This window comes from Stegodyphus dumicola, chromosome 3, assembly GCF_044657685.1.
Source record: "Stegodyphus dumicola isolate Sdum_Otavi_A_Nest chromosome 3, ASM4465768v1".
Taxonomy (NCBI): Eukaryota; Metazoa; Arthropoda; class Arachnida; order Araneae; family Eresidae; genus Stegodyphus; species Stegodyphus dumicola.
This window is the reverse complement of record NC_140770.1, coordinates 261,607,120-261,627,261: the sequence shown is the minus strand read 5'-3', so window position 1 is coordinate 261,627,261 and position 20,142 is coordinate 261,607,120. Positions and strand designations below refer to the sequence as shown.

At 32.7% G+C, this 20,142-nt stretch overlaps 1 protein-coding gene across 1 annotated transcript in view; it reads left to right on the top strand.

The window, feature by feature from the left end:
* Positions 1–642: 642 nt before the first annotated feature.
* LOC118206145 (2-Hydroxyacid oxidase 1-like) overlaps positions 643–20,142 on the top strand; it is a 43,486-nt gene continuing 23,986 nt past the window's right edge. The window contains exons 1-3 of the mRNA XM_085812500.1: positions 643–974; positions 17,468–17,600; positions 18,199–18,251. Of these exons, the coding sequence (XP_085668626.1) occupies positions 643–974; positions 17,468–17,600; positions 18,199–18,251 (518 nt within the window). The remainder of the gene's footprint in view (positions 975–17,467; positions 17,601–18,198; positions 18,252–20,142) is intronic.

Genomic DNA, 20,142 nt, shown 5'->3' with positions numbered 1-20,142 from the left:
GCCCCATAGATACTGTTGAAATTCTACCAGAGCGGGTTGATGAGATTTCAGATAATGAGGACATGGATGACAACGTAATTGATGATGAAGAACCACTTGATGTTCCCGGGTGTGTTGAAATTCACCGTGTGGCAGGATTTGTGGAAAATGTTTTAGTGAATGTAACTGAATCTTCAGCAAATGGTGTAAAAAAAGGTACCGGCTTACCACCTGCTAAAAAGAGAAAATAAGTATTGACTTCCAATTGGAAAAAGAAGCAACCTAAGTACTCGAAACTATATGAAAATTCTGACGTTATAGAGACAAGGCGAAATGATGTTATTAGAAACCTCAGGAAAAAATCCCCGGTAGAGTGTTTTGAAATACTTTTTGATAATGAAACTGTCACCTATACTGTCCAGCAGTCTGTAATATACGCCAGACAGAAAAACAATCATCAATTTCAGCTTTCTGATAACTGCCTAAAAACGTTTATTGGAATACTTTTCACTGGCTATCATTCACTTCCGCAAGAACAATTATATTGGTGTGAAGATGAAGACATGAACATTCTGTGTGTTAGAGCATGTATGAGCTGGAATAGGTATCTGGAAATGAAACGGTACCTACATATCATATCAGATATCAGAATATAACAAATACATGGGTGGAGTAGACAAGATGGATTGGAATGTTCAAAAATACAGAATCCGAATAAGGGAGAAAAAATGGTATTCTCCTTTGCTTACTAATGCCATCGACGTAACACTGGTTAACGCCCACGCACTGTATTGTATTTCAAATGATAAAATTCCATTGCTAGATTTTAGGAGGATGGTTGCTAGAGGATATCTTGCTTTATCTTCAGAATTCTCAGATGCAAAAAAGGGTGGAAGCGTCACTAAAGCGTCAGTTAATCGTATTCCTACTCTTATCAGAACATCTGGTAATCAATATATTGAACGGACCGAAAATGGTAAACAAAGAAATGTGCAGTATGCAAAACAAATGCAAAAAAAAATGTGGAAAATGTAATGTTGGATTACACGTAGACTGTTTTGAACGCTGGCATTAAAAGTAGATAGTATCAGCCATGATCCCCATTTGGGGATCGGACTTAAATTTAAAATTTCTGAAAAGAAAATTGACGCATTTATGAGAAAAACATGTTTTTCTTATTATTTAGATGTAAACTAACAGAAATAAAATAAAAATTGATGAAATAAAAATTTGGCAGTTAATGGGTTAATCGCTTGTTGAGCTCTTACTTCAATATCCTTTACGCCTGAGATAATTAACAGAAAATCATCGGCATAAGCTTGCAGAGTTACTTGTTCAGTATTTTCAAACAAACCAAAGGCCGTATTAGCGACTAAGTTCCACAGGTTTGGTCTAAACAAGAAACCTGTAGAGAGCCTCTTTGCAAATCTTTTATTAAAATTTCATTATCAAGGATTAATTGAATTTTGCGTTGTTCCAAATAATTTCGAATTAAATTCAAAATTTCTACAGGGCAGTTTGCGCTATTTAATGCATCAATTATGTCCGGCCACCAGACCGTGTCAAATGCACCACGTATATCAATGGAGATGATTAACGTGCGCCTGTTACCATCCCTGTTGCCTTTTACTGTGTTCAGCAGATTAGAAACAGCCATTTCAGTTGAAAGCCCCTTTTTAAATTCAAATTGAAAGTCGCTGATCACTTTATTTTCAGTTAGAAAATAATTTAGTCTGTTCAATATTAATTTTTCAAAGAGTTTATTTAAAGAAGAAATAAGCCTCACTGGTCTATAAGAAGACAAAATAGCAGGATCTTTACCTTTTCTGCCAAATAAAACTATTTCGGCAATTTTCATCTGTCGTGGAAATAAAGCCAATTTCGGCAATTTTCATCTGTCGTGGAAATAAAGCCAATTTCGGCAATTTTCATCTGTCGTGGAAATAAAGCCAATTTCCAACATGCTCCTTATGAAGATAACAACAATTGGGGGAATTCTTTGAAATGTATCTTTATGATAATATTATCAAAACCGTCTTGTCCGGAGGCCTTCATAGACGATAGAGAACGAATTGTATTTTCTAACTTCTCAAGCTCCAGCAGGGCAGAGTCACTTACAGTAGAATTCCAAGTGTGATTTTTAAATTTTTCTCGCATTAATTTACGTAAATCCACATCGTCAATCTTCAAATAAATGGAAATAACTCATCTAAGATTTTTTTATATTTCTCTCCCGGAGAAACTCAGTCCGAAGCTACCTCTGCCTGCAGCTGAAGAGGTCGAAATACTTTGTCCACTGCAATCTTTTGAGTGATGTCATAAGGATTTTCAATAGCTGCACAAAATGCCGTCCAAGATTCACTTTTTGTCTTTATAATCAATCTTTAAAAAATGGCTAGTTCCTTCTTATAAGAAATTTTAAGTAAATACCTTATATTGCCATCCCTTTCTTTTTGCGTACGTCTCCTCAAAGCACGAACTTTGTTCCTTTTCATTGTCAGCGAGTCGGACCACCATGATGTAGAGGTTTTAATCCGTACTCTTTTCGACTTAGAGGACGCTGTTGCTGCATACATCAATGAGCCAATAAAAAGGTCGTAGTTATTTTCTAAATTCCCTCGAGAAGTATTAGATTAAAATAAATTTATAAATTGAGAAATTAATGGACGAAGTTTCTCAATGAATTTTTCATGTCCACCATATGAAGATTTAAATCTACGTTTCAAAATTATGTCTTCCGAGATTCCAATTGCAAACAAAATAATTTGATGATCACTAATAGAAAAACTTGTCTACACCCTCCAATTTGTTATAGAAATTGAATAATCCCTTGATCTCTGTAAATTTACTTGTGCACAAGTCAGACCCTAGATGCTCTGAGTAACCGGTATGTTCATTAAATCTGTCACTTCTGAATGTTTCTGAGGCGAAGAATCTCCTGCCTGTAAAGCGGATATTGTGATGAGCTAGCCTGATGTGATTTCTCGTCGTTCATTCCTGCAGAGGCGTTGGAGTGAGTACAATTGACGCAATTTGCAATGCTTTCGGAGCTTTCGGAGTAAGGTGGCCCTTCCCGCACTTTGCACAGGCCAGTGGATATTTGCAAATTCGACTTCAATGACCAAAGGCCTGACAGTGATAACACTGCGTCACTTTATGAAATTCTCGAAAGAAGCACAATGCGAAACCAATATAGACTCTCTTCAGGTCCTTCAACAATTGTGCCTGTTCTCTAGAAACCTCTACAAGCCAGTTGCACGTACCGTCTGTTCTGGGTCTGGGTTCCCTGGGAAAAACAAAATTCTTCTCACCTGAAGATAAGAGTTCTTGAAGAGCTATTTATAGTTCCTCAGAAGTAGGATCCTGAGGAACCCCAAAAACTATGAAAGACACCATTGGCAGTCTTGGAATTCTCAGGTCCAAATGTTCCTTCAAATCCGAGTTTTCCAAAATGGCTTTTTTCTATGTCACCAATTGCTCTTCCTCTTTACAACGAACAAGTAACTCTTTAGCTCTTCTTGGACGAACTTGTAAAATATTTACTCCGAGCCTTTGTGGTTTAATTCTCTGAACTAATTGCGTCTTATTACTGTTTGGCGATCTACTTGTATCTTTAGCCTTGATAATCAAAACGTGATCCTGTTGAGCTGGAATCTTCCTTACCTGTGTAGGCTACGAAGTAAGCCTAACAATTTCTGCAGAAGATAACTCCGAATTCACTTTATCAAATTTACCATCTAAACTATGTGAATGACAAGCCTGTAAATCGGACGCTATTTCCGAATGTGGTAAGACAGTGGCTTGGTCAAGCTGTGTTAACTGATTAAATTTTAACTCTTTTTTCCAAAGTATTTTTTCCAACAAAGAATTCTTTTCCTCCAATGAAGAGACTCTTTCGTTCAAGCAGACGTTAAAACCTTCCAGGTGAGCTATGTATAATTCACGTTTGTTTGAATGTGATCTGATATTGCTTACAAACTTTTTAAGTTTCGCTGCATCTTTATTATTTAATTTAGGTTTTGCATTAGCATCAACTAAAAATGCTAAGATACCATCATAGGATTCATTAATAAATGGCTAGATGCTAATTCAGAAGTCAAACAACAAAAATCAGCGTTATATTTAAAAATTTTCACAAGACTAGTTTCGATGGTTTTACCGAACTACCATCCTCACCTGCAAAACCGCAAATGAATGAATGAGTGAATGATTTCATTTGCGGCTTTGCAGCTGATTTATATTTTAAAATATGGGATTTGCTTGCAAGGCAAATGTTTTGGTTTGGTTTATTTGAGCATGGATTGCCAGGATTGGATCCCCAGACCAAACTACTAGTGTTCAGCGACATTACCGCTCGACAGCTGGTGTAAGGGAAGAAAGACGCAAATATTTAGACCTATATTTGATATCAATATATTTCCGAAAACAAGCTTTTTTCGAAACACAGTGGAAAAGGGTATAAGGGACATGGCGGGATTAGAACCGGTGATTGATTTAATAATAGTCGCCTGCCTTTCACTACAGTAGTAAGATTTACGCACTGCTGATCTGGTAAATAAACGAGTGTTTAATTCTGCTACGAAGAGTTAGAAAAAGCTAACAAAACTGTGATAAACTTATATGAGAGTGATCTGCGTTTTTGATAAAGGAGAACAAAAAATGATTGGTGGATAAAAATCCGATCATTTGAAATAGATGAAAGGCTTGTTACAAAGCAAAGGAATTTTTTTTTTTTCCCTGCAAAAATTTAGGGAAGAGTGAAGGCAACTTTCTTAGTTACAATTGAACAACGTTAAAGAAGGAAGCATCATCTGTTTTGATTCTTGTCTGGATATCAAATTGAAGAACTAAAGAAAGCTAATTTATGCACTAAACGGTTAGTCATACCTTTGTCGTTGTCGAAAGCGGCGTATACACGCGACACGTGAGAGGAATGTGCATATCCACTAAAGGAGTAACAAAGAGCACAAAAGCTCAGCCATCACCACCTCGAATCATATTTAGCGGTATTTATACGTTACGTTCACGAAATCACTGAAACAGTAATTTTGAACTATCTGCCTAATGGGAGGGATGCCTTCCTGGAGGACTTTCTAAGGGAAACTGGCTCGTATACACGTTACACATGGGGAAAACCACGAAAACGCCCATGCAGCCAGCCCGTTCGCGGGATTCGAACCTCGGACCGAACTACCTGTGTTCAGCGACTTTACCGCTCGGCCGCTGGTGAGCCAGTCCTTAAGGGGAATGAGTGTGAAAACATTCTATAATTTTCTTTCTTAATGTTAAAAAAAGTAATTTTTGTATTCGAAATGATTTAAGTTCTTCGCTTTATTATTCTTCAAATTGCAGCTGCTTTTGTTTTTAACTAAATGTAGTCATGAGTAACTAAATGTAGTTATGAGTATAATCTGTTTATTTGAGTCAGCACTGATTAGAATTTAGACTTGAAAGTTGGAAATATTACTTTTTATTTCTTATATTCATCTCTCTACTATCTAATCACTAAGGCTAGACTAGAATATTTCAAATTATAATTTTGCTAAAACATCGTTTCTTCTTCATGCTTCGTTTCCGAGCCTTCATGTGTCCAAGCACGTGTCATTTCCGAGCATCATAAACTTTCATGTGTGTCATATCATTTAGGCAAATTACCGTGAATTTTGTGCCTTAGATATTCCGTGTGTCTTGATCCATCATGAAATGTTCATGAAAGCAGTTTTAAAAGCATAATGTTAAAAAAAAAAAAGAAAATTCTGACGAGACGTATGCTTATTTTAAGCGTTCAATTGATTAATCCACGATATAATTAAACGTTTTCCTTAAAATCACGCTAAACATATTCAGGTTGCCAAAACTTAAATAGAGCTTCTAATTTATGTCGATCAAATAATAATAAGGCATTTAAAGAGAAATATTTTTTTCCCTATCAGCTCATGTCAAACACAATTTGTGCATGAATAAAGCTGGATATATATAAACCCTCTGCAATGATTCCATTGATGCATTTTTACAGATACCGGGTATTTTTATAATGCAGAAAATCCGATAATATTTCGAAAGGTATTCAGTTCGGTAAAGGAATAAAGCAGCAGATTTCTTTAAAATAAGTAATTTGAAAAATATGAGAAATTTCAAATACTTTGTTGACCTGCGAGTTGGTAGAATTCTCGCGAACCTTGTTGTTCAGGCTAAAAGCAGGAAAGCATAAACATAATTTATAGCTGTGTTATTCATGTGGTTTCTGAAAAGCCTGGAAACTTCTATTTTTACACCGCTGCGTAGGCGATAGATATATTCGCGAAAAACGGCATTTATTTTCGTATAGCTATTGACTGATTCTTTACATTCCCACTACCATACGTCGAAAGGGACTAAGTACCATACGTCAAAAGGGACTATGAGATAATTAGTTAGTTAATACCAGCGCTTGCATTTTTTCAGAAATTCAGTCAAGGCAATTTGATGTGCAAGTAATTCGATTATAAGTGGATTATCAAAAAGACTCAGTTTGTTTTCAATAGAAATTAACGATATTTGTATGCGGGTTGTAAAGCAGTAACCAATGCACATTGCATAGTTATACAAAAATCAAAATTCAAAAAATGATAATGTAATAAATAAATGAATAAATAGTTTCATAGTTTTTGAAAAATGTGTTATTTTTGTTCGTTTTTGTAAGATGTTCTGTGTTAATTATCAACATAAAAAAAACTTATATTTTCTAGATTTATCTCCTCCCTCTTCCTATACGCACATATTCACAAGTTGAAATAGCTGAGATAAATGTTTGGCGCATTATGGCCTATTCAGGCTATGAGAATTAGTTTTACTATTCATCAACCCATCCTATGCCCTCGTATTCCCTAGGCGTAGCATGTGTAACCAAGTAAATTCTTAGTATGTATTTAATACAGGCACACCTAAAAACAAGTAAGTTCTGAGTATGCACAAATTTAAAGCAGTGCAAACTTCGAGTTCTTGTGTTTCTCTGTTACTTCTACCGGAAGGTAGAATGATTGCTGAATGAGTTCTGAAAGTCAGAATTTCCATGTTTTAGAACCAGTCGTTGATAACGGAGGCTAAAATAATATGCCGAATAACGATTATTTGAGAAGTTAAGAAACAAAAACTGGGTAATGTTTGTAAATTTTGCCGGACTAGTTTCGATGGTTTAAACATAGAATCATCTTCTTCATCTGCCTAAGTTCAAAGTGTCTATGATTTTGCACTTAAGCAGCTGAAGAAGATGGTTGTGTTGCAGAGATATTAGGTATATATTTTTGGAAGCAGCAGATGCGAATTTAGCAGACGCCTTCGCCGGGAATCGTACCGCGAACCTCTGGAATACGCGCCCAGCTTGCAGACGACCACATCACGAAGGCATGCCACAAAGGTGGGAGAAATACCTCATACTGCATTTAAACCATCGAAAGTAGTTCTGCAAAATTTACAAACATTATGCTAATTCTTGCTGTTTAACTTCTCCAATAACAGTCACCGATATTTTTCGACTAAGATTCCTAGGTAAAATAATCTGTACTTAATTTCATAATATACAGCTTCATATGGTTTACACTGTACCTTTTCTGTAAATACCTTTCGTCAACAAATAATTTATAAATAAGAGATCGTTATTTAAGCTTATAAAAGTTAGTTTGTTTTATAATTATATTCTTCAACCATTTCGGGTTAGGAGCAATTTACTATGTTCAATATATAAATTCGACATTTCAATTCCATATAATAAGAGCAAAAGTTTAATATTTAAAAAGGTAAATGTCTTTAATTGTCTGACCCCGTTTGAAGACAAGACATGTACTTATATTTATTAATTCCGAAAATTTGCTTCATCGTAGGTATCGTTATTACACACAAACTTTTTTAAAGAAAGCGATTTATTTATTTATTTTTCTAATGACCGGCACTTGCCTATAAAAGCACTAGACATTCCTAAGGCCAGAAGTGGTGGCCGTTTTATTGTGGAGGCATCTAATAGGCAGCCACCCTTAACTCCTATGAAGGGATATACAATTTTACATCCATGCCTTCTCCGGGAGACGAACCTGGCCCTTCGGTACCGTAGACAGGCTCCCCTAACCATTATACCATATGGGCGGCAAAAAGCGATTTATAAAGAGGGAATGATAGCGCTTTTAATTTATTGAATGCCTTTACTACGTGCAAATAATTTACAGAATACACATTCTTTTGCGCAGTTTGTAAGTTCGATTTAGACAGTTCAACAGTTGAAACAGCTGAGCTGCAAAGAAACTGAACTCTCGAGAGGTTTGCTGAATATCACGAAAGCGGTTGACAAAACTTAGTAACGTGGCCTCAAGAGGCAGAAATAAGCTTTGTCTTACAATCCCAAACCCTTAGCTTAAATACTCTAAATCTAAATTTGTATTCTGGTAGGGAAACGAAAGAGGGAAGTGACAGTAATGATCTAAATCATAATAACTTGTTATATAAACATAATGCCACGTTACAATATACATATAAGATTAATTTTAATTAGTAAACTATGCAAGTAACACACTATCACTCTTAAATAGAACAGTATGGATTATATTGTATTCTAAAGCATTATATACTGTGTTATAAAATAAATTCTAAATTACAGTGTTTTGCCTCTTATATCAATGAAAGTAAGCGCTTTGACACTTTAACTCAATCCTAAAAAGATGAGTGAGAAAAGAAGAAATATAGCTCTTGTATTATAAAGCATAATATACTGTTCCAAAGCATGATATAAATGAAATTTATTCATTTCCATTATAAAAATAGCCCTTATGCTTTTACTGAGTTATAATGAACCTTTAAGGGGCAGGAGAACTGCGGCAACATGTTAATAATGAAAATGGAATAAATTCTATAGTCTGGTGTAACGGAAAATATTAGAAGTGTGTGTTTGGAAAAATTATTTAAAATGCATTTCAGATTACTGTTAACCGAGATTCTCTACCAACAAATTTACGACCATGAAATTGAGGACTGAATTGGGTTTGAGGATTTTTCTCTAGCTAGAAGTACACTTCAAGTCCCCAATGGCCAGTCGTTGCTTCAGCTATGAACAAGCTTGCGAATACATAGAAACCGGAGTTTTAAATTGCTGCAACTCGATTAGGTTATGGATTTTTATATCTTAATTTGCATTTTAATGTAGACAAATTTTAGGCACTCTTTTTCTCACTTTGAATCATGCACACTGAATCAGCGAATATGGGAGTTGAGACTGTAAATATTTTTATACTCGAAATCAATATGTTATATAGAATATCTTGCTCCCCGGGATGCAGAACTTCAATTATTCTATTATTCTATTATGCACGATATTCCTTCAATCGGTATTACATTAATTTGTGCTCAGTTAAATATAACTCATGTTTTCCAGTTTTAAAATTTAATCTCACTTAAATCCTTTGTATTTTAATAATTCGCAGTGATGAAAAATACATTAAATTCTACAGGAATTTAAATCTATGATAAAGTGGTTTAAGTAAATAGAGCTACAAATATTTAAAGAAGAAATGCACATTAACATTAATAGTGCTTTTAGATGTAATACCATCACATGGTTATATTAAATCAAAGTATACGCTAAATTTGCTTTATGTAGACTTAATAATATCAACTTTTAATATAATTTATCAAAATTTAATGCAGTTTACACAAAATTCACGTTTATTAGGTAATTTAAAGTGAATTTTGTGCCTTAAATGTTCTGTGTATCTTACTCCATCACGAAATGCTCATGAAAGGAATTTTAATGATAAAATATGATGTTCAATATAGGTAATTTCTGACGAGACTCATGCTTCCTTTAGGACTTCAATTGGTTAATTTACGATATAATATTTTTCCTTATAACCACACTCAATATCCAAACCTATTACAAATTTAAATTGCTGAAATTTACATACAGCTTCTCATCTATTGTTGATTGCATAATAATAAAGTATTTAGGGAGAAATTTGTTTTTCTATTTGATCATATGAAACACTGAATTTGTGGCATGAATAAAGCAGGATAGATTTAAACCCTCCGCAGTGTTTTCATTGATTCATTTTTACAGACGCCGAGTATTTTTATAATGCAGAAAATCTGATTATATTTCGAAAGATATTCAATTCTATAAAGGAATGAAGCAGCACATTTCTCAAAAAAGTAATTTGGGAAACATGTGACCAACAAGATACGCACTGAATTTGTTGTGCATAATTTGCTGTGCATTTATCATGCTTAATGTTTATATTAATTATTTAATATTTTCAGTTTTGTAAGAGCACTTTTGTAATAATATAAGGTATTCCTTCCACCTTCTTGGCGTGCCTTCGTGGAGTAGTGGTTCTGCATGGTGGGCCGGTATTCTAGAGGTCGGTGGTTCGATTCCGGCGGCTGCTAATTTTTCATCTTGCCTGCTTCCAAAAAATACCTAATGTCTAAACAATAATAATTATAATTTAATAAGTATAATATATTTTAAACGTAGGTAAAATTTCTGCAGCTGACATAGTGCTCGACATTCAGAAACACACAAGAAAACAATGATCTCTGAAGCCACTAAACATTAAACTACCAACAGTTAAGTGCGTAGCCTTTTCACTGTACCCTTCAGGTACAGAAAGAAAGAAGCTTTTGTTTTCGAATGTTGTCTCTGAAAGACATTTAAATATTTTAATGCAATATTTGCTACTGAAACGTTTAAATCCCTAAATATAAGGAACAAGAGTTATGGTCTGTATTTACCATATATTTACAAAAAACTGAATCTTTTGTAATAATTATATATTTTGATGCGATTAAGCAGTAATTCTGATTTGAACTGACTTTAAAAGTATTTAGAAGCATTAATGCTTCACTTATGGTACACAGAATAATTTTTCGGAATTTAATTATAAAACAAGAATAAATATTCTTGGTTGAAGTACTAGAACACATTTTGTACGAACAGATGTAGCAATTTAATGATGGTAGGAGAAAATGTGTAATAAACCTGGATAAAGGCAAAACTTATTAGCTTTAATGAGCAACTGAGCGCCGCCTCAGATAACCACTGACCTGACTTTGTTGTAAAAGTCTTACAGTGTTAATAGTCATCCTGGCAGAAGGGAATATTTCCTCCGTGTAAAAATATAAATACAAATATCACATGGGCATACAAGGCAAGTGTATAAGCATAGATATGTTGATTACAAACATTGTCTTGTACAAGTTACATATGATAGTTACGTAAAATCATGACAGCTATGTGTACGTTTAAACATTATCTTAATCATATTTATAATACTTTTACTGAGATAATCAAAGTAAACTTGTAATACATTTACACATTGACTGGATTTTCAATATCATTTAAACTGCTTTACGATATTATTTTTATCAAGTACATACAAACTGAATAGTAATATGCTTACATTACAATAGTTTTGCTCTTACAGTCCTGTTACTATTCTACGGGGTGAGCTATTTTTCTACTGTTGATTAACGAGCAACTCAGTGAATGAGCGATTATAATTTTAATGAAATGTGCTAAATGTGCTTTTAAAGCACTTAGAAGCAGATATGCATATAATGATATCGTATATCTGTCGTTAATTTCTAAAATTCATTAAATTTTACACTGATAATTGTTACATTATTAAGTTTATTAAACTTAATAATGTAATAATAACAATGAAAGATTATCCTCTGATAACATTATCTCTAAGGGGAAAACAGTGAAAAAATATCCGAATGTTTTCTTTTCCGCCTATTAGTCATCTGTGTCATGATGTTTAAATTTTTTGCTTGCAGCATAAAATGCATAAATGGGCCACATAAAAGTAAAATACTTAATTAGTTTATTATTTAAACCAATACAAAAATGGCTTTAAATGTTAACTAAATAAATAACGTTCAACAGATTCCTATATGCGAGTGTATATATAAGTCATGCGTTTATTCAAATAAGGAAAAGAAAAATACATATCTGACTTTTTAACAGCATATATTCAATAAAACCAGAAATATACGCAATGTCGTGAAGCCATAATATGTAGAAAATAATAATTTCGCTAAATTAAACTAGAAATATTTAATAATTCAATTGTTTATACTGAATTTAACTCATTTTTTTATTTTCTAAATTGTTATAGCTGTCAGCAAAATTCATAACTTTTCTTTAGAAGATGTGTATGGTGTAAAGTAGTTTTCCTCAGTTGACCTTATTGTTGATACTAAGTATTTATAATTAATTACGTGTAATAAACATTATGTCCTTAGTTTTCTTTCGTATTGCACAATGTAACTACAGGCAGTGAATTAAAAGCTTTGCTTCTCATTTCTTTCACTTTTGAGATATTGTAACAATTACAACTCTATATAACGTCAGCAATTTTGTTAATGAATTGCAAAGCACAGGGCTGGAGCATAATTTGCATTTCCTTTGCTTAATTTCATTTCAGTAACTCATTTGACAAAATGAGGTTTAATATGAATATATTGAAAGGAGACCATTGTTAGGGAATCTCTAGGAAAAGGAGAGAACATACACTTAGAAAACATGCGTTTCTAGAGAATGGGAATTTTGTTGTAAGATATGAGAAAGAGTAAAATTAATTGTCCCTTTTTTACTCTTTATCGCATTAAAATGTGGTTTAATTATGATTAATTTTAATTAGAATGATAAGTTTTCATTTACTCTTCATTAAGTGTTATTCAGAGAGATGTGTGCCAAAAAATTAATTTGTTTGCATGCCCATTGACAACGAATTAGCAAATCAGTTTACATCGGCGGTTAGTTCTGCTACAGGAAGGGCAGTATCAACCACGAAAGTATGCATATGATTTCCTGAAAGATATATACATGTTAGGAGATTAGTTTTGTGTACCCTGCTTGCCTCCGGACAGTGCAGGACGCATTTAAATTGGGCACCTAGTTCGTGTAAACTGGACTGAACATCCTTGGGGATCTGTTCTGTTCACTGATAAATCCTGCTCTGTTTTACAGAGGAATTCACTATATGCTTAGATATGAAGAGAAGCAAACGTTCGATATCTTCCGTTAAAACAAAAGAGAAAGAGATACTTATAAAGGAGGTAGCATTCTTATATGAAGAGGAGTGTGTTAAGGTGGGCGCGCAGACCTGTATCTGCTGCCACATGGAACTTTCAATGCTCAGAGGTACAAATGCAACAAACTGCATTCTATTTGTTCGATTCTATATTGCTTCAGTAGGTGATACCTTCATTTTTCCAAACAGAGAATCCCCGCCCACAAGAAACTGAAATATCGTTCAGTTTTTTGAAGAAGAAAATATAGTCAAATGGAATGGTCAGAAAACTCTCTCTACCTTAATGTCATTGAGCTCTGTATGAGCCATGTTGTCGAGAGGCGTTTTGCTGGCCTACAACCCCTCCACAAGCCCTAAATTGTCTTATTGCTACCTATGCAGCTCATTGGCAACATCATAAACAGTATGAGACATTACTAACATACCTGTACTGCTGTTTGAAATGATCATGTTCACTAATGAATTTTTTTTTCATACTTAATTAGCATGTTCGAATTTAGGAAAACTGATGTTCTTGTTGATATCACAAAATGCAAATATTTTGTACAATGTTTTCCAGTATTTTTTAATTAAGAGTTTTATAGGAAATATTATCACCTTGTTTCGAAAGAAAGGAAGTATCACAGAAAGACTCACACCCAGCCATCTGGCCACCTCTGTTGGACTTTATCCTGCCTCTAGTCTCCCAATGTCTCTCCATCGTAGTTCTGCAGGCAAATGATGCCTGGAGGTCATTGTTACGAATTGGCTATCTCAGATTTCTGATGTCATTATCACAGTGAAATATGTGGGCTTGCACTCAAACATGGACTTTTATTCTCCTCGCAGATGACGTATTCCGAGTGCAGCGGCACTAATTTGCATATTGCAGTTTTATTCAACTACTCTTACTTGGCAACATATTCAAATTTTACACGGTTTGGCTTATTTTCGAGGGAGTTATCGCTATTTTTGTGATTTTTCCTTAATTTATGATAACCAGTATATTTGGATTTATCATTAGTTTTCGTTTTTTTGCTTTGGAAACAGAGTAAAAAGTTGTCTTTGATTGCATTTTCCTTCTTCACATAAGTATCTATAACTATCAAATCTTTCAAGGTATATAAGAAACGTCTCAAGTATAATCACAGCGACTGATATGTTCACGTTTAGCAGCATTTACAAATCATTCATTAAAGCTGTGTCAGTTTTAGTTGTTTACATCAGAAGGAATCAATACACATGCTTGCTTAGGTAAATTTTTAAGTGTGTTCGGACGAAACGAACAAATACTTTATGCTACGTAACCTTTCTAGTATTAAAGCTGATTTAAAGACGAATCGGGATAAAATTAAGCAGTTTGAATTTTAAGAAACAAAATTAAATATATTTTGTGTTCTTAATCAGCTGCGTATTGTTTTCATATTCTGGGAAATATTTAAAATTATTTTAAAATATTTAATCATGAATTTTTAGAAATTTCAAACTCTTTCCTTAGGTTTTTTTGCCGTTCATATCCTCATATTTACTATTCTATCCTACAGGTTCATTTTTGTTTCAATTAAATTAAAGCATTTATATTTCATCGCATTTTGGTTAAAAATAAATATGTTTATTTCACCCAGGTCGTGCCTGCAATTGCGATGACATGCACTAAAACGAAATCTTCAAGGTAAGAAATATTAGGTGTGAGAACAAGATGGAACCCCCAAAAATGCAAGGATTTGTCATCTTAGTGAAGATGCAGCGTATTAAAGGGATGATGGTATCCTTCTGGTTTTAAGAAAATAGTATATCTTTTTTGTAACAATATGGAAACAAGATTTTTTAGGTGTTGTAAAGGGACATAGCCAAAACGTATGCATGTTATCCTCTTTGTTTCATGACAATTACGAGAAAAACAGGAAGAGGGGGGAAAATATAATCAGTTGTTTAAAATAAGGCGTTCCGCGTTTTCTGTTTGTTAAATTCCGTGAAATAAAAAAAGTTTGTTACATCAATCAGAGATTTAGCAAATAGTTCCCAACAATGATACTTACGTTGTGTAAATTTTGAAAATATATCAGTTATTTGCAAAACCCTGCACTTTTTAGGATTTTTCATGAAGCCATTGTAAAAACGCGTGTGAATGTATTAAAATTTATTACATTATTACTGATATTTCTATGCTTATAAAAAGATAGTTTGGCTTCCAGACTGAAATTTACTGAATAACAGCGCTACTGAACGTTCTCAACAGTGACAATGCTTGCATCAGCTGAATATGATTAACTAATGAACTTATGAACCTTTTTCTTTAAACTGTTAAAAATTTTAAATTATGAAATAACAGCAGTGCAATATAGAATAACAGTGCCGTTATGACAAAGCAGCCATAAGCACTACATCTTATTCAATTTCTTTTTGTGAGTTTATTTTTATGTTATGTGTTAGGCACATTTATGTAATATATATTATAAGTCCATATTGTATGTGTACTTTGTAAGATATGTATAGTTTTATGGTGTATATATGCTATGTTTTATAATTCTCTATGAATCCCGAAAATGCCACTCTGTGCTAAGAGCGCTATTATAACCAATGTAAAAAATAACAGCTATGCAAGATCTTGTGCTTAAAATATATAAACACCCCCAGGAAAGCTTTCATGTTGTCTCTGGGAGCTAAATCTCAATGGAGAAGGCATGGGACATACACCTGTTTACCTATGTTAAACATTAGGTGTCCCTGCCCTCTCTCACCAGTCACCAGGCTGAAATTAACTTCTTTAAAATGTTATTATAAGAGTCTAAGTGCATACTTTTGTAAAGTAACTAGGCTATCAATGTCTACTCTACTCAGGCCTATCTCTCAAGACGCTCTAGAAAACAGTGCAAGAATTTCAATATAAATTAAGTTATTATTCATAAACGTCTATTTAGTCTACACCATTGAAAACAGCATATTTTTCTCGTTTTTGTCTCATTTTGAAAAATAAACTTACTTTTTGTAGCACAGCCGAGGCTAAACTGGCTTTGTTTTCTTTAACTGGGTTTTGTTTTCTACCAGGTTGTAATGTCTATGTACTAGCATGCATAAACTAACTAGACGTTAAGAGACTGTGTAAGGAATTAGCCTTAAGTACGATAAAATGCATAGAAAGGGGTATAAAAGACACTTTATTAATTCAATATATTCACAGAGAGTACCAACTTGTGCTTAAAAAGCTAACACTTTAGGTTTAACTCAAAAGGCAACAAGTAAGTCAAAATAGAATAGAATTAAGTTAGCCTGACGGCTTTTCACATGTCACTTAATGCGCAGGCAGGCTCTGACTCGTAAAAGTCCGCGTAAATAAGCCTAATGGCTTGAAGCGCTCAAAATGACAGAAATCTAATCACTAGGAACGTGGCCTTCAGGCAGTCAGAACACGCTCTGTCTCTCTCTAAATTCACCTTCCAGAACCTTACCTTAAATTTTTACTTACTTTATCCCTCATTTGAATACACGTGTGGGAACTCATTTATATTCTGGCAAGAAAGCATGGCTTGAAAGCGAGAATAATAGGAAAGTGCCTCAAAATATTAACTGTTAAATAATTAAAATAAATCCGGAAAAGTTTTTCTAGAAGAGAAAGGCTTCTTTAGTTAACTTTACACGGAAAGAGCTTATGAGAATTCCACCCTGGTAATCTCACGTTTTTGATATTATGCTGTGTGCAACAGAATTTTACTTTGAATAGGAAATTATTTTAGTCAAGCTGTATAAACAATAAGAACTTTAAATATTGTTATAAATATATTATAAGTATATTATAAATTAGTGAAAAGCATTAGATCTTGTTCAATTATATACGTTTCATGAAATAACCTGACGAAAATTTCTTTAAAACTCAGTGATTCTAAAATTCACCTTTTATTATACAATTAACCATATGCTCTTCTATCTGGAATATTTTTGTAAATTAAAACACTCTTTAAATATAATCTGTAAATTCTATTATTTAATCAGTCGTAGTGATCACTGCAGTACCCAGCTCGCAGTTCGAATTTGTCAGAAAAGGCTTGAAACTTCTTCAGTTCAAGAAAATAACTTACAGCTAACACAGTTAATTTTGTATATAATGATCAACTTAAGTTCACTTCCGTTTAAAACTAAGAAAGATCTAATTTAATTTAAATATTTCTTACAATAATGGCATCAAAATTATTTCTTCAGATTTAAGAAAATATCTTTCGTAGCTTACTGTAATTATTATTCATGTGATAAGAATAAGCCCTCATTTAAAATCTGTAGCATTATTCTTTTCACGGATATGTAAGGATCACGCATCATTATAAGAGTTGCATATGTATTTGCGTAATTACAATGATTAATATGTACTTTTTTTGCTTCACCTGCTATCTTTTCTACATATGGGTACAAATATCTCAGTATATAAGGACTCCATCCTTTTCATTAACACAAATTAGTTCCTCTTCATTGCCTTATAGGGAATATATTCTGCCAGATATAGCAGCAGTAGCAATGTTTGATCTATTTTGCAAATCTCTGAAATATTTGCCTTTTTTCTTTATATTATCTGCAGGTTTTGATTGGCTTGACGTAAGGCTTATAATTTAATTGTATATGATAATTTACGAAATAATTTCTTTTAAACCGCATGAAAAGAACTTACAAGCAAATGTATATATTAAACATATATTGTTTCACAAGAATATAGTAAAGTTAAATTAAATTTAAATAATTCTCTTGCGCCATTGCTGCAAGGAATGAAATTTGAATTTAACAAATATTCTCTATTCGTATAAAGTTAACATAAATTAAAAATTAAGAAACTTTAATTGTGAAAATAAAAAAAATAAAATAATAAGTAAGAATAATAAATATAAAAATAAAAATAATTAAATGATATTGTAAATTAATTCGCAACAATAATTAATCTTATTTTAATTTCTGCAATTAAAATTTCTTAATTAAATTTTTAATTTATATTAGCTTTAGACGAATAGAGAACATTTGTTAAATTCAATATTAAACGTATATTATATGTTATAATGGTATCCTGTTAGCCAAATTAAAATCCTGTTAGCCATATTTAAAATTTAATTCCCTTACCATTCTGAAAGAAAGTTTAAGTGTCTAAGATTAAAACATTTAATTGTTAACTGTCAGTACATTTATATGAACTATTTTCATTCAGGTCCCTTGTAATGAAAAGTACCAACCTGAAAATTGCGACATTGACATTAGCCGGTATGTATAATTTACTGTTCCTCTCCCTACATCTAAACTGTAATTTACCAGAACAAAGGTTTATTAAACAGTTAAAATCAGAATAAAAGTTTATTAAATTTACACATATTAAGAGGCAAATATTTGGCTTGGATGTTTGTATTCACAGCTTTCTTCCAATGAAATGTATTGTACCAAGAATTTTACTTCTGCAAATTTAACTAAAAGTATGCAAATATTAATTTACCATGAATTTTTTTTTTCTAAGTATGAAATATATTTATCAGATATGTTTATACATGTGTATATATATAAATAATTGTTAATTAAAAATTAATGTTAATTTTCTATTTATGATTATCTCGCAGGAAGGGAAGCGTAAATCTGGTGCTCATTGAAGTTAAGAAATACTAAAACTTGAGAGGACTGTGATAAAACTATTAAAATCTTATAATAAACATAAAAGACGTTTAATATTTGTACTGGTAGGCCTCAAAAACGTACATTTTAAAATAAAATAAAAGGAAAAGGAATAATACATACATAAAAAACGTAGAACAATACTTTATAGAAACATAAGTAAACTATTACCGATTTCTCGAAAGAGTGCTGATTTATCAAAGGGAATTAGTACTCCGTCAAACATTCAGTAATAATTTTGGCATGATCGCCTTTCGTCTCCTTCGTATGTTTGGATGAAATCTTTTAGTCGCGAAAAGCTAATGTATAAAATCTGTAAATATGTTAACATTATTCAAACCTGAATATATATATATTCTTATAATATATTTCATAATATTTAGATGTTGTTGCGCGCGTACGGGTTCATAATAGATTCGCTGCCCAACTTCGATAAAAAGGGTAATAAAATTTCTTCTTATCAAAAGAAATATAACATGACGCTGGAATTTTCTTCCGAGATATTCGTACAAGTACACAATATCCCGCAATATAATCAGTAGTTGTACGCCAAACTTCTAAAAACGTTAGAATACAACGCCATGCAAAGAGAAAGCTAATCCGATTTCACGCTGAAGTCGTAAACATAATAACAGCAGCTAACTCAGCAAGTGAGCTGAGATGTTCTCTGTCTGGGTTTTTATAGTTTTAAATCAGTCGCGAGAAATTTCTTGTAATTTCTGCGTCTCGAGAATTTTGGAAAGCAAAAGAATAGAATTACGGTTACATCTAACATAGTAGTCAATTACATTTATTCAAATTAAATATGAATTACTGAAACAAACTTTTATTCAAATGTTAAATGTACGTGCTCCTGTAAGTTTAATTTTCGGGCATAGCTTTCTCTTAAAACTCGTCTTGCGCTCATTGCATGGGGAAATATAACAATTTTAATTATAATTCTACTGAAAATGTCTAACTAAATACAAAATTCGTAACAATATGTATGTATTTCTTTCGAAAAACTATTAAACTAAATTTTCGGGAAAGAAAGAATTTACATATGCACTACGAACAATTCTCTGCCACCGCCTGTATTGCAGTTTTATTCTGCAACTTGTAATGTAATTAAAAAGTGGTTTCCTCAGCAGAAAAATTCAGCCATGTTGTTCCCCTCTCCCAGAATTCCACTGAGAATATTGAATACACGATAAGAAATATTAATTATTTCCGGATTCATTTTCTGAATATTCTCATTCATTCTTCTATCAAAGTAAAGTACAAAATTAAAAGTCTAATTGAATAAAAATTAGATTTTTATAGTTTATTTCCTATCGTTAATGCAGGTATTGCCACAGATCACAGGCACTCTATTTTGATCCAAAATAAAACGTCCAGACATTCCGGTGAGGAACTGCTCAGAATTTCAATGCAAATTCAGACTGTTCCCTCATTCTACAAATTCTGAACATAGTTGACACGAATTTTGTTAATGCTGCCACATAAGGTCATA